At 49.6% G+C, this 11,539-nt stretch overlaps 2 protein-coding genes across 6 annotated transcripts; one reads left to right on the plus strand and one right to left on the minus strand.

Moving 5' to 3' along the window:
- Positions 1-92: 92 nt before the first annotated feature.
- On the minus strand, positions 93-3,848 carry METTL1 (methyltransferase 1, tRNA methylguanosine). 4 transcript variants are annotated; one of them, XM_045071627.1, is made up of 6 exons: positions 3,745-3,848; positions 2,362-2,525; positions 1,220-1,404; positions 1,016-1,129; positions 744-845; positions 93-580 (listed from the first exon to the last, which is right to left on the minus strand). In XM_045071627.1, exons 1-6 carry the CDS (start codon positions 3,828-3,830, stop codon positions 425-427), a joined length of 807 nt encoding a protein of 268 aa, XP_044927562.1. In that variant the 5' UTR covers positions 3,831-3,848; the 3' UTR covers positions 93-424. The 4 variants fall into 4 exon arrangements, with proteins under 4 accessions (XP_044927562.1, XP_012901581.2, XP_044927564.1 ...); XM_013046127.2 differs by lacking the exon at positions 3,745-3,848 and adding an exon at positions 3,267-3,522; XM_045071629.1 differs by lacking the exon at positions 3,745-3,848 and adding an exon at positions 2,750-2,995.
- Positions 3,849-3,890: 42 nt separating this feature from the next.
- EEF1AKMT3 (EEF1A lysine methyltransferase 3) lies at positions 3,891-11,501 on the plus strand. Of its 2 annotated transcripts, XR_006604258.1 has the most exons (4): positions 3,891-4,168; positions 4,292-4,403; positions 9,575-10,048; positions 10,386-11,501. XR_006604258.1 is itself a non-coding variant. In XM_004773269.3 (3 exons), exons 1-3 carry the CDS (start codon positions 3,992-3,994, stop codon positions 9,964-9,966), a joined length of 681 nt encoding a protein of 226 aa, XP_004773326.1. In that variant the 5' UTR covers positions 3,891-3,991; the 3' UTR covers positions 9,967-11,501. The 2 variants fall into 2 exon arrangements, 1 of the variants encoding a protein (XP_004773326.1); XM_004773269.3 differs by having other exon boundaries at positions 9,575-11,501.
- Positions 11,502-11,539: the final 38 nt, after the last annotated feature.

The raw sequence follows: 11,539 nt of genomic DNA on the forward strand, positions 1-11,539 counted from the left end.
TCTAGCCTTTCCCAAGAAATAGCAGCATGGGCAGGGGCACATGCACACACGTTATCTCCAGGACTGCAAAGTAAACACAAGTGGACAGGCAATTTGAGTCTAGCAAGCTGTTTAGATGGATAGTGGAGAACTGCATTCCTCACTTTCACTGAGAAGGAGAGATCCCAGAAGAAGGGAGTGCTAAGGAAGGGCAAGACCCCACACCCTTCCAAACATCCCTTCTGGTCCAAGGTCTTTTGACCTTCCCAGTTAGCTTCTTTTGCTTTCTGTTGGTGGTAGACAGGCAAGAAGATGAGAGGTCAGTTGTGAATCTCAGGCTTCTGGCTTGGGAAGTTCTCCCAACTTCTTTGAAAAACTGTTCCCTCTTGGCCCTGGCAGTCTCGGCTAGGAAGGTCCTGTGATCAAGCTAAGGCAAGGTAGGCTGTCAGTGGCCAAGAGGGGTGGGACTGAGGGTCACTGGCTGCAGGGTGGGATCCTGTATTCTTCGGAAGATGGCTGGGAAATTCTTGCCTCCGTTGCGTAAGACTTTCTTTCCCTCCTCAGTTGAGGTGCCCAGATGTCCCACAATGGGGTCTTCACTCTGGGAAAAAGAAGGATTCCATAAGTCCTTGCCCACCTTTCAGACAGCCCCTGGCCCTGAGACTCTCACCCCAGCCTCCTGGCACTGAGCTGGGTTCAAAGAATACAGAACCACTCCGGAAAAGGCCTGCATTGTCACAACTCCCCTCAGGGCCCCTACCTACCAGTTCCTCCAGGGGCACACGCTCAAAAAGGGGGTGCCTTTCAAAGTGGGCGCACATCCAGTCATGTAGCTCCAGCACATCAGTTATGGTATATACAAGCCCCTGCAGAGGCAAAAATCACCCGAGATGGGGGGCTGCATGCAGCTGAGCAGGGTGATGATGGGAGTGGTGGCATGAGTCCTAAATGCTTAATTTATTAATTAAGTGGAATTCTTAGTGGAAGGTCTCTGAATAGGCCGCTCAACCCTCCCTCCCTCCCACTCCCAACTCACCCCAACTCTAAGCACGTAGGCATATTCTGCCAGCAGTGTGGGACTGATGATTCGCCACTTGTGCTTCGTCCTCTTGAAATGTGGGTCAGGGAAGAGGAAGAACATCTTTGTCAGCTGTGAGACAGACAGGCATTGACAGGGTTGAGAGCCTGGCTTCAGTGCCATACCTGCCTACCAGCCTTACCCACCGGAGCCGCTCCCCACCTGGCCCTTGCGGAAGAAGTTAGGAAGGTGTTTCATGGCATTGCTACGGAGACAGGCGATGTTCTGGAAGCCACCTCCAGGAGCTGCTCGAAGGGCCCGAATCCGGTCTTGTACATAGTCTGAGACTTTCACCCGGATCTCCAGACCCAGGATCAGTGTGTCCGGGAACAACGGTGACAGTTCCACTGGACACAGAAATAGGAATGGAATCGTCAACCTCATACTTACAGGAAGTACAAAGGGGTCAAGAAAAGAAAGGAACTGCCAATCTGCAACTGCCAAAATCACGAATGGCAAGTGTGGTTGAAGAGATATGTATATGGCTGGTTCTATGCTGGAGAAGAGGGTTAAGGTTAGGGTTAGGCTTAGATCCAAAGACTATTACCCAGACTGGAAGTGGGAGGGCCTGGGAATACATGTATATTTGCAAGTGCTTCCGAGTTTTCAGTGTTTTCACACATTGACTCAGTTAATCCTCCTAACACTCTGTGTAAATTGAGAAGATGAGGATACTGAGGTCAGAAATGCCCAAGGTCACAGAGCTAAGAAGAGGCAGAACTTGAACTTGAACTGAGCTCTTCTGCCCCCAAGTACCATGTTTCTCCTCTCTCTGTCATACTGTTACCTCTATGGGAAGATCTAAAAATAGAGAAGTGGCCTGGCATGCAGGGCTGGGACAATACAGACAATCAGACAATACAGAAGGAACTTGAAAACACGAGAGTAGAACAGAAACAATGAGTTTTGGTGAAGCAGTGGGGCAGAGAGGGAGAGTGGTGGAATCCCTCAGAAAGACAGTTCAGGATCACTGGCTACAGTGACTTATCTCTGACGCTTGTGCTGACCAGCTCACTGACCCGGCACCTTGCAGGTGAAACGGCTCAAGGAGGGACCGAGGCCAGGGGTGGGGCCAGACAGAACAACCCAAGTTCTAAGAGGCATTTGGGTCAACACCCTCCCTTCTCCAGGACAAAGGCCACAGACCCAGAGTACGGGGAAAGCAGAGGTTCTCCACACTGATGTCACAGCACTGGTGTCTGGTCCGAAGGGGAAAGGCCAACTATGGCCCCCACCAAACCTGCTGAGGTAGCACAACCTAGACATTGCCTCTCCATGCCCTAGAGAAAAGGCCAGAGTGTTACCTAATAGGCCACCATAGCCACAGCCTATGTCTGCAAACTCCACTTGGGCCTGAGCTCTCTTTTCTTTCTTATCCTTTGGGTCATCGTGGCTCTTATTTTGAGTCAGTGGAGTGAAGAACTCTGGGTATAGCTCAGACCAGTCCATCTCTTCAGGCTTCACAGGGCTATTGGAAAGAAGACACGAGGGACATGAGAAGGTTGGTCAAGCCATTGCGGAAGTGGTACTACATGTGTGTGGGCAGATGGATAAGGGTGGGAGGTAAATGGGAAGAGCTATTCTCAAAAATTCTGTAACATTGGGCTCTGTGGTCTCTAGCAGACACAATGGAAACCACCCTTAAACCCCAGTGTGAATCATAGGCCCATCATGAGGCTCATGATTGCTGACCTGCCCATCTCCACTTCTAGGAGTTGATGTGACTCTGGTCAGGCAGCTCTCCTTCTTGGGTCACAAGTTCCCTTCCCCCAGAGATTGGCTGCCTAAGGCACTGGGACCTTACTCTGTTTATGTGCTCTATGGGAAGAGGATGGATTAAGGTGTGGGTGGGATGTGTGTTTATGTTTGGCTTTTTATTAAATCCGATAAACGAAACCGAAAGATGGAAACAACGTTCCGCCTGCAACACTCCAGTCTAAGTTACTCTCTTTCCGGACTTACCCCACAACTGGGACTTGGGGCAGAACGCCACGCCCCCTCTCAGCCCTCCAACTCCGCCCTCTCCTAAATCTCCCCGACCCACCTCTAACGCTGACGTCACCCAGCCGAGCCTCAGCCGAGCCTCCCGGTGCCTCTGTGACCCTACCGACCGTCCCGGAACAGCCCTTCCGAATTGCTGCGGGATGCTGCAAACATTCCGCCCTCCTTTACCTCCCCCTGCTCCCGCCCCCCTGCCCTGCTCACTCACTAACGCAGCGTGTGGTCAGCCATGGGGTTGGAGTGAGCACGTTGCCGATAGTAGCGCTTCTGGGGCTGCGGGGCCTCCGCTCCCGCCGCGTCCCCACTCTCAGCTCCCGCCATGATCCCCAGTCCGGGGTTTGTCCACTGAACACACGTGGAGACCGAGGCTCGAGGCGCAGGATAATGACGCAATCGGGCACGTTGCGAATCAACCCCGCCTCTTAAAGACCCAACAGTATACTCCGCGGACCTGCGCGGCGAGGGTGGGCGGCGGCCGGAGCGGTGGGCGTTCGCTGCGCGGGTCTCCAGCTGGACTGGCAAAGTCAGTCCTGGCACCCTACCCCTTTCGTTATCCCGCTTCTAAGTGGTCTGGGTTTCTTTCCTAGTTGCAGGCACCTGTGCATCCCGCAGGTGAGAGGAGTCCCAGGACTCCCTCTTCCTACAGTAAAATTCTCACTCCTCTCTCCTCTCCCCGGGTCTCAGACCTGTCTGCCCGGTCTGCCCCGCGAAGTCCGACGTGAGCCCCGTCGGGTGTGCGCTGGGGACCGGAGCGGGAGGGGCAGCTTCTCATCCCATCTGCAGGAAGTCAAACTGGAGGGAGGAGGGCAAACTCGGGAAGGCGGGGCTCGGTGCCACGGAGAAGCCCAGGCGATCCGCGGCCCCACACCCCCAGCCGGTCCCAGATCCGGGATACCAGCGCTGGCCTGGGGGTCCGCGTGCGCTCTCATCCGGATGGCCGACCCCTGCTCAGATCGTGAATCAGACTCCGAATACGTGTTCCCGCGTGAAGTCGGACTTTTCGCGGAGTCGTACTCGGAGAAAAGCCGGTTCTATTTCTGTGGGCACGTGCTGAGCATCACACAGAACTTCGGGTCCCGCCTCGGGGTGGCGGCGCGCGTGTGGGACGCGGTGAGGAGTGGGCGGCTCTGGACGAGGGCCCCCGGGAGGTCAGGACTCTGGACTCTCCCTCTGCCATATGGAACCATCCACGCGACAGCCTTTTTCTTTCTCTCTCCCCCTTTCCCCCCGTAGGCTCTGAGCCTGTGCAACTATTTTGAAAGTCAAAATGTGGATTTCCGAGGCAAGAAAGTGATCGAACTAGGCGCAGGGACGGGCATCGTGGGAATCCTGGCCGCGCTGCAGGGTGCGTGAGCTTTGTTATACGAGTGGAGTGGGGGTGGGGACTGGGTCGTGGAGAAATTTGTCACTCCCTGGATTCTTGGGAGGGGAGTGATTTGCGACCCGACCAGTCTCTTTTTAACAAACGGGGTGTGTGTGTGCGTGCGCGCATCCTCTTTCTGTGTGCCAGAGAAAGCACCCAGGATGGTTGATTTGGGGGCAGGAAATAAAAACCGGGCAGGCCTTAGAAGGAGTAGGACTTTTTTCTACTTTTTTGCTCTTTGTGATTTCATGAATAATACCGTCACTTAAAACCGCCTTTGCTTTGACATGCTGTTTTGTCAAAATGCATCTTTGGGGGCATTCTGTAGGGGGAGCAATCTGCTTGTATTAAACCAGAGGAGAGCAGATATTAGGTTTTTTAGGGTTTTAACTGTTTGGGAGAAATAAGCGTGAATTCTTGAGGGTTAGGGTGTTTTTTGTGGGGGAAGTGGGGGTAGGAATTAGGCACTGCAGACTTCGGGAAGGAAAAGGTAAGGAAAATTTTGCTTCACTTTTTTTTCAAGGATCCAAAACTACAAAGGAAACAGCTCCTAATTTATAATCTAATGGGCAGGCAAAACCTCACACCCAAAACACTCATTTAAAACACTTATGATGTCATCTCCCTAGTAATGCAAATGTCTTTGTTCTTGGGAACACAACTAGGTCACATTCAGGGAAGTCTTCCCAGAGACAGGCATTCATTCTTGTGTTCATTCAGTCAATATCTGTTTGGAGCCTTCTATCGTGCCAGGTACTGGGATATAACAGTGAGTGAGACACCTTCCCTGTTCTTGAGGAGCTTATGGTCTAGTGGGGAAGGTGGGGGCAGATGTTATGGTACTGGAATTATGGTGATGTATGCACAGAGCCAGTGGACATGCTCTGGCTATGTGTCCCTTGATCCCTGGGAATTCAAAGAGAAGCACTGTGAAGTGAGAAGGTGAACAGTTCGAACACAGCAGGCTCACAGAACCAAGGGATGTTAAAAGCAATTTTCCATGAAGGAAGAGCAGAGGAGAGATATACAGTTATGCTAAAATGGGAGAAAAGTGAGTAATATGGATGGGAACACCTGCTTCCACTTGCTCCAAGACTGGGTTCTCCTCCTTTGCCCCTGTCCAGCTGCCAAATAAGAAATCTAGGTGTCATCGTGTCCTTTGCTCTCTCCTGCTCACATCTCGGCAATCAGTCAAACCTGTGGGTCATAAGTCCTTAATAGTTCCCCAGTTGTCTGCTCCTCTTCCTACCATCTCCAGTTCAGGCCACTGTTGTTTCTTCCTTGGGTTTTCACAAGTGTCTTCAAGCTTACCCATGGGAAGGTAAGCATGCCAAAAGTAGATCTTGTGTTCTTCCTGCACCCAGGCTGTTTTTCCTTCAGGTGTTCCCATCTCAGTGAACCAAAGCATCATCTACCCAATGGGAAACCTAGATATCACCTTTGACATGTCCATTTTTTTCACCCCCATAGCCATTACTCAAATCCTACTGATTTTATCTTCTAAAAATCTCTCAAATCTCACGTTTTCCCATCGACACTGATGTCTCCCCAGTCCATGCTACCATGGGAACTTGCCTGCCCTGCTGCATTTAGGCCACCTCGTCTTCCTGCTTTGACTCCTTGCCCCCTCCCAGACCTCTGCCCACTCTACCCAGCAGAGTGATCTTTTCAAGATGCACCTGTAATCGCCTCTCACTCCCATCTTTCAATGAGTTCTTGTTCTTTCAAAATCAAACCAATAACTTTGGCATGGCTTCCACGGTCCCGCCTCCCTCTCTGGCCTCTTTCTGTGCTTCTCCCTCCCTTGTGCTCCTCATGCTGTCAGTTACCCTTCTCTCAGTGCCTTAAGTCTGTCTTGATGTTCTCATCCATGGAGCCTTCATACAGATAGTACTCTTGAACCACCTGGTTTATTCAGATGCATCCTTCAGTGCTCAGCTCAAACATCACTTCCAAGGGAAAGTCTCTTTGGTATCCCCATCTCCAGGCTAGCTTAGGCCTCCTAGTATATACACAACCGTGCTGACTGGTTTCGTTTTGAATTTGTCATTACTAAACTTAAGTCCTTAAGCACTGCCCAGCTAGTCTGTTACTGGCAGTGCACGTGTTCTTCCATTGTGCACGTATTCTTCTGTTCTCCCAAACATCTGTTTTACCTTCTTTCCCTTCAAACCTCTACTGGCCTCCATCCCATCTTCACCCTCAGCTGATGGCTTTGTTGCCCATCTCTTCTGATTGCTTCTATTTTGTTATAGAAAATTTTCCACGTTCATGTCACAATGTCTACTCACCTAACTGTGTCCATTTTAAGTGCTGCCTTCTCTCCTGTTACCATCCATAAACACACTGTGCTCCTAGCTAAGTCAGGCTCTCCACTTGTCAACAGGACCCCGAACTTTCTATCTACTCAAAGACATTGTTCAGCAAACCTCCTCCCCATCCCCTGTCCCCCCTGCATCACCAGTTTTTCCTTTTCTCTGGAACATTCTATACACACGTGCACGCGCCCGCACACATGCACACTCACACACACACACACACACGTGTTACATATATAAATATGCCATATTTTCTCTTAGAAAAAAACTGTTGGGGGTGCTGGGTTAAGCCGCTGCCTTCCGCTCAGGTCATGATCTCAGGGTCCTGGGATCGAGTCCCGCATCTGGGATCTCTGCTCAGCAGGGAGCCTGCTTCCCTTCCTCTCTCTCTGCCTGCTTCTCTGCCTACTTGTGATCTCTCTCTCTGTCAAATAAATAAATAAAATCTTTAAAAAAAAAAAAAGAAAGAAAAAAACTGTTGGTCCTACATATTCTTTTGTTACCACCCCATTTTTCTGTTCTGCTTTATAACAAAACTCCTCAAAAGAGTTAATCTTCTTCATCTGTAGTTCCTGTCTTACTTTTCCCTCAATCCATTCCACGTTTCTGCCCTTATTTGCAGCAGTCAAACCAACTCCATGTTTGTAAGTACAGGAGTTGGTTATGAGCCCACTTGACTTGACTTTGCAGCATTTGACTCTCCCTCCTCTTTGAAATGCTTCCTTTCATTTCCAGGGTACCACACTTCTGCTTTCTGCCCACCTCACTTGCACTGGAGTTGTCCTTTGACCCCTTCCCTTTTTTTTTCCTTTTTTCTTTTATTTTTTAATTTTTAAAGATTTTATTTATTATTTGACAAAGAGAGACACAGTGAGAGAGGGAACACAAGCAGGGGGAGCGGGAGAGGAAGAAGTAGACTTCCCGTCAAGCAGGGACCCCAATGCAGGGCTTCATCCCAGGACCCTGAGATCACAGTCTGAGCCAAAGGCAGACGCTTAACCCCGGGTGCCCCGCCCGCTTCCCTTTTCTGTCTATACTCCCCACTCCCAAGCAATCCCATCACCTCATGGGTTTAAATCCCGTTTCTATGCTCATGACCCTGTAACTCCCATTTCCATCTCCAGATTTGTTTGTGGAACATCCTACCTACCCGACATCTTCATGTGGTTGTCTGGTGGGCACCTCACACATAGACAGGAACTAATGATCTTCCTCTCCAGTCCTGCTCCTCCTATAGCCTTCTACCTTTTAGTAAATAGCAGTTCAGTCTTCTAGTCAGTCAGCTCAAACGACCCCTCTCTCTAGTATTTCATGTCCAGCCTCTCAGCACATCCTGCTGACTGTACCTTCAGAATCATTCAGGATCTGACCATTTCTCAGATGGGGCTACCACCCTGGTTCAAATGAGCATCACCTCTCAGTTGGGTTAGCTGTCTCCTAACTGGTCTCTTCACTTCTGAACTTGTCCCCCTGCCATCCTTTCTCATCACAGCAGTCAGAGTGATCCTTTATTCACTTGTTTATTTGAAAGATATTTATTTATTAACTTATTCAATTTTTATTTAAGAGAGCATGGGGAGGGGCAGAGGGAGAGGGAGAGAGAGCATCTCTAGCAGACTCTGCTCTAGCCAGTGGCCTTCCTGCTCTTCCCCAGACTTACTGACACACTCCTGCCCCAAGGTCTCGGCACGTATTAGTCCCTTATTTGGTACATTTAGCCTGAGAGATCCATGTGGTTTGTTCCATCATTTCCTCCAGGTCTTTGCCCAAACATAATCTGTTGAGCGAGCCATTTCCCAACCACTCAATTTAAAATTACATGTCCCGCCCCGTCCCTGAAGCAATTCTTATCCCCCTTCTCTGCTTAATGCTTTGCCATAGCATCTGGTGTACAGTGTATTTTCTTTGATTTGTTTTGTTTGTTGTCCATTTTTTGCTGCTAGACCAGAATCCCTCTGAGGGGAGGGATTTTTGTCTGATTGGTTCACTGGTGTATTCTCAGCACCTGGCACAGAGGCACAAAATAAATATGAATGAAGGAAGGAATTTTTCCTTTGTCTGTAACAGTTGTCACGGTCAGGATCTGTTTCGCAGTATCTTGTGTGTCTCTACCTCTCTCACAACACTCAAGGAAGTGCTGAGGTTTTATCTTGCTCACCACTGTGCTGCCAGAACTTAGTAAGGGCTCAGTACATGTATTTCTTGCACGAATGAAGCTTTCTGAGGTGCTAATCTGATTATCCTCACCCTCTGCTTCTACCTATGAAACCTAGCCCCCTCAGAATCAAACTCGAGTCTCTTAGCATGTCATCGTTATTCTCCGGTCTTGATACTTCTCTCTTTCCTTCCACATGCCCTAAGGTTCAGCCTTCCTTGAACTTGTGATGCTCTCATCCTCAGGCCTTTGCACTCTCTGTTCTCTGTCTGGGAAGCTCCACCTAACTAACTCCTGCTTGTCCTTTGGGGCTTGCTGAGGCCATGTCTTCTGGAAAGCTTTCCAGACCCATGAAGTTTGGTGTGGGTCAGTAGGGGCTGGATGCATACATAGCCCTTCTCCAGCTCGGTCCTGCCCAGGCTTCTGGTGACGCCAGTGGTTGTATGTTGGACAGAGAATTTGAAGATCAGCTCAAAGACAAGGTTGATGTTGTAGAATGTAAAGCAACGAGGACAGCAGCAAGTGAGATGGAGGTTAAGGTAACTAAAAGCCCAAGTGTGCACTCTGGGCTGGCAGGACACTGTTCTCTAGGCCCTCCGGTCTCTGGGCCTTCTGGGTAGGAGCCGAGACCCCTCGATTGGTCTGTCTGACTTGCATTTCTCTTCCTTCCTCTCTCTCAGGGGGCAATGTTACCATCACTGACCTGCCCCTGGCCCTAGAGCAGATCCAGGCCAACGTCCAGGCCAATGTGCCGGCTGGAGGTCAGGCCCAGGTCCGCGCATTATCCTGGGGGATTGACCAGCATGTTTTCCCTGGAGACTATGACCTGGTGCTGGGGGCTGATATCGTGTACCTGGAGCCCACCTTCCCACTGCTGCTGGGCACCCTCCAACACCTATGCGGGCCCCATGGCACCATCTATCTGGCCTCCAAGATGAGAGAGGAACATGGCACAGAGAGCTTCTTTCAGCACCTCCTGCCCCAGCACTTCCAACTGGAGCTGGCCCAGCGGGATGAGGATGAGAATGTCAACATCTATAGAGCCAGGCAAAGGGAACCAAGACCTGCTTGACAACACCCTTCTGCTCCTCTGAACCCCTTGTCCTAAGAAAAGAACTGCCGTATCTCCAAAGCCATAAGCATGAGGAAGAGAAGTATGGGTTTCCTTTGCCTCTCTCTTTCCTCCTTCCCTCTTTGTTCCCCTAGATACTCTTGGGCTGGTGCTGGGAGGTGCCTGCTTGGTAGGAATCTTAGAGCCCTCATAGCGCTGGGTTAGAGCACAAAGGAAGTTCCCAGTTCCTGTTCCCAGAGGATGAAATGAAGAATTTTAGGGATAGGGGTGACAAATGGGAAGTGAGAACAGTGGTTGCAGATAGACTGTCCCTGAACCCTTCCAGTCCTGCTGTGTTGTTTTTTGTTTTGTTTTGTTTTGTTTTTAATACAGAATGGACTTTTTTCCCTGCCAGATTTGAATGGAATTTTTTTTTAAAGGGAAAGAAGATCATCTCTGCATCCAAAGAATTCAGGCTTTTGCTGGGGGACTAGGAAGGAATGAACCTCAGACCACCCACTTCTTGCTTCTGGAGACAGAGTCTGGTGGGACCATGGCCCTAACTAGGTCAAATCCTGCCTGCCCTAAAGCTGGGGAAATAGGCAGCAAGCTGTCCTTTGGACTATGGCTTCTTCATCCTTTTTGGAGCTGGAACCGGGATCACTAAGTACTAGGTTTTTCTCATCTTTGGGTTTTCTTCAGGTTTCCAAGCCCTGTTGGTCCTTCCTTGCTAATGTGTTTTGTCTTCCTCTCTTTTTTCTTCCCACTGAGCTACCTCTACTTGGGGCTCCCTTTTACTCCTTGGGCCACATATCACCTCCTCTGGATTCCTGGCCTCCATTCCCTCCCATTGAAGCCACTTATCAAACTCTGTTGATCTTCCCACATCGGCTCTGATTAGCTTCGGATGCCTACAGCAAGAGTACACCCCTTGGCTTGGTACTCAGTCCAACCTGAGTGATCCCAAATTACTCTTCTTTTTCATTTTCAACTGGTTTCCTATGTGTATTGCAACCTCTGGACAAATTCCAAATGTCTACTCTTTGTTCCCTATTTCCACACCTAAATTCCTTGTTTTCTTCATTCTTTCTGGTGATTCTCTGCCTGGAAGGGCTATGTCTACTTGTCAAAATCTTTATTACTCTTCACCTCTTTCCTGAAAAAAAACTTTTACAGAGCCTCCTGTTTGGGTGTGATTTCTTTCTCCCTGGAGACCCTTTCACTGTTTGTTCATCTTATGGGACTTACATGATCTTACGTGGTTACTTGCCTGTTCCCTATTTTCTCACCATTAGATTATTTTGGAGGGTAGGGCTGTGGTTTACTCTTCTCTAATTCCCTGAAGTCTAGCACAGCTCCCAGCGTACAGTAGATGTCCAATAAAGACTTTGCTCATTCAACAAATATTTACAGGGTTTGTTGAAAGGACTCCACTCTTACCTCCCCAGGTGCCCTTGGCCAAATTTCTGAACCCATCCACCTACCTCACAAGTTTGTCGTGAGTCCTAAATGGATGACTCTGAAAGATGAACGGAAATAAAGAAACATAAAATGTTGCCACGTGTCTTGAATTGTTATTTTGCGACAACTTTGT

Source organism: Mustela putorius, unplaced genomic scaffold (assembly GCF_011764305.1).
Source record: "Mustela putorius furo isolate JIRA1106 unplaced genomic scaffold, ASM1176430v1.1 tig00003988_pilon_pilon_pilon, whole genome shotgun sequence".
In the NCBI taxonomy this organism is placed as follows: domain Eukaryota; kingdom Metazoa; phylum Chordata; class Mammalia; order Carnivora; family Mustelidae; genus Mustela; species Mustela putorius.

What these genes read in the sequence shown, in the direction of transcription:
- METTL1 (XM_013046127.2), bottom strand. Translation starts at nt 3,379, where the DNA reads ATGGCGGGAGCTGAGAGTGGGGACGCGGCGGGAGCGGAGGCCCCGCAG. An exon ending in GCTGACCACACGCTGCGTTA is followed by an intron (nt 2,526 to 3,266) that starts GTGAGTGAGCAG and finishes TCTTTCCAATAG; the next exon opens with CCCTGTGAAGCCTGAAGAGA. An exon ending in TGGCTATGGTGGCCTATTAG is followed by an intron (nt 1,405 to 2,361) that starts GTAACACTCTGG and finishes TTCTGTGTCCAG; the next exon opens with TGGAACTGTCACCGTTGTTC.
- EEF1AKMT3 (XM_004773269.3), top strand. Translation starts at nt 3,992, where the DNA reads ATGGCCGACCCCTGCTCAGATCGTGAATCAGACTCCGAATACGTGTTC. An exon ending in CGGCGCGCGTGTGGGACGCG is followed by an intron (nt 4,169 to 4,291) that starts GTGAGGAGTGGG and finishes TTCCCCCCGTAG; the next exon opens with GCTCTGAGCCTGTGCAACTA. An exon ending in AATCCTGGCCGCGCTGCAGG is followed by an intron (nt 4,404 to 9,574) that starts GTGCGTGAGCTT and finishes CCTCTCTCTCAG; the next exon opens with GGGGCAATGTTACCATCACT.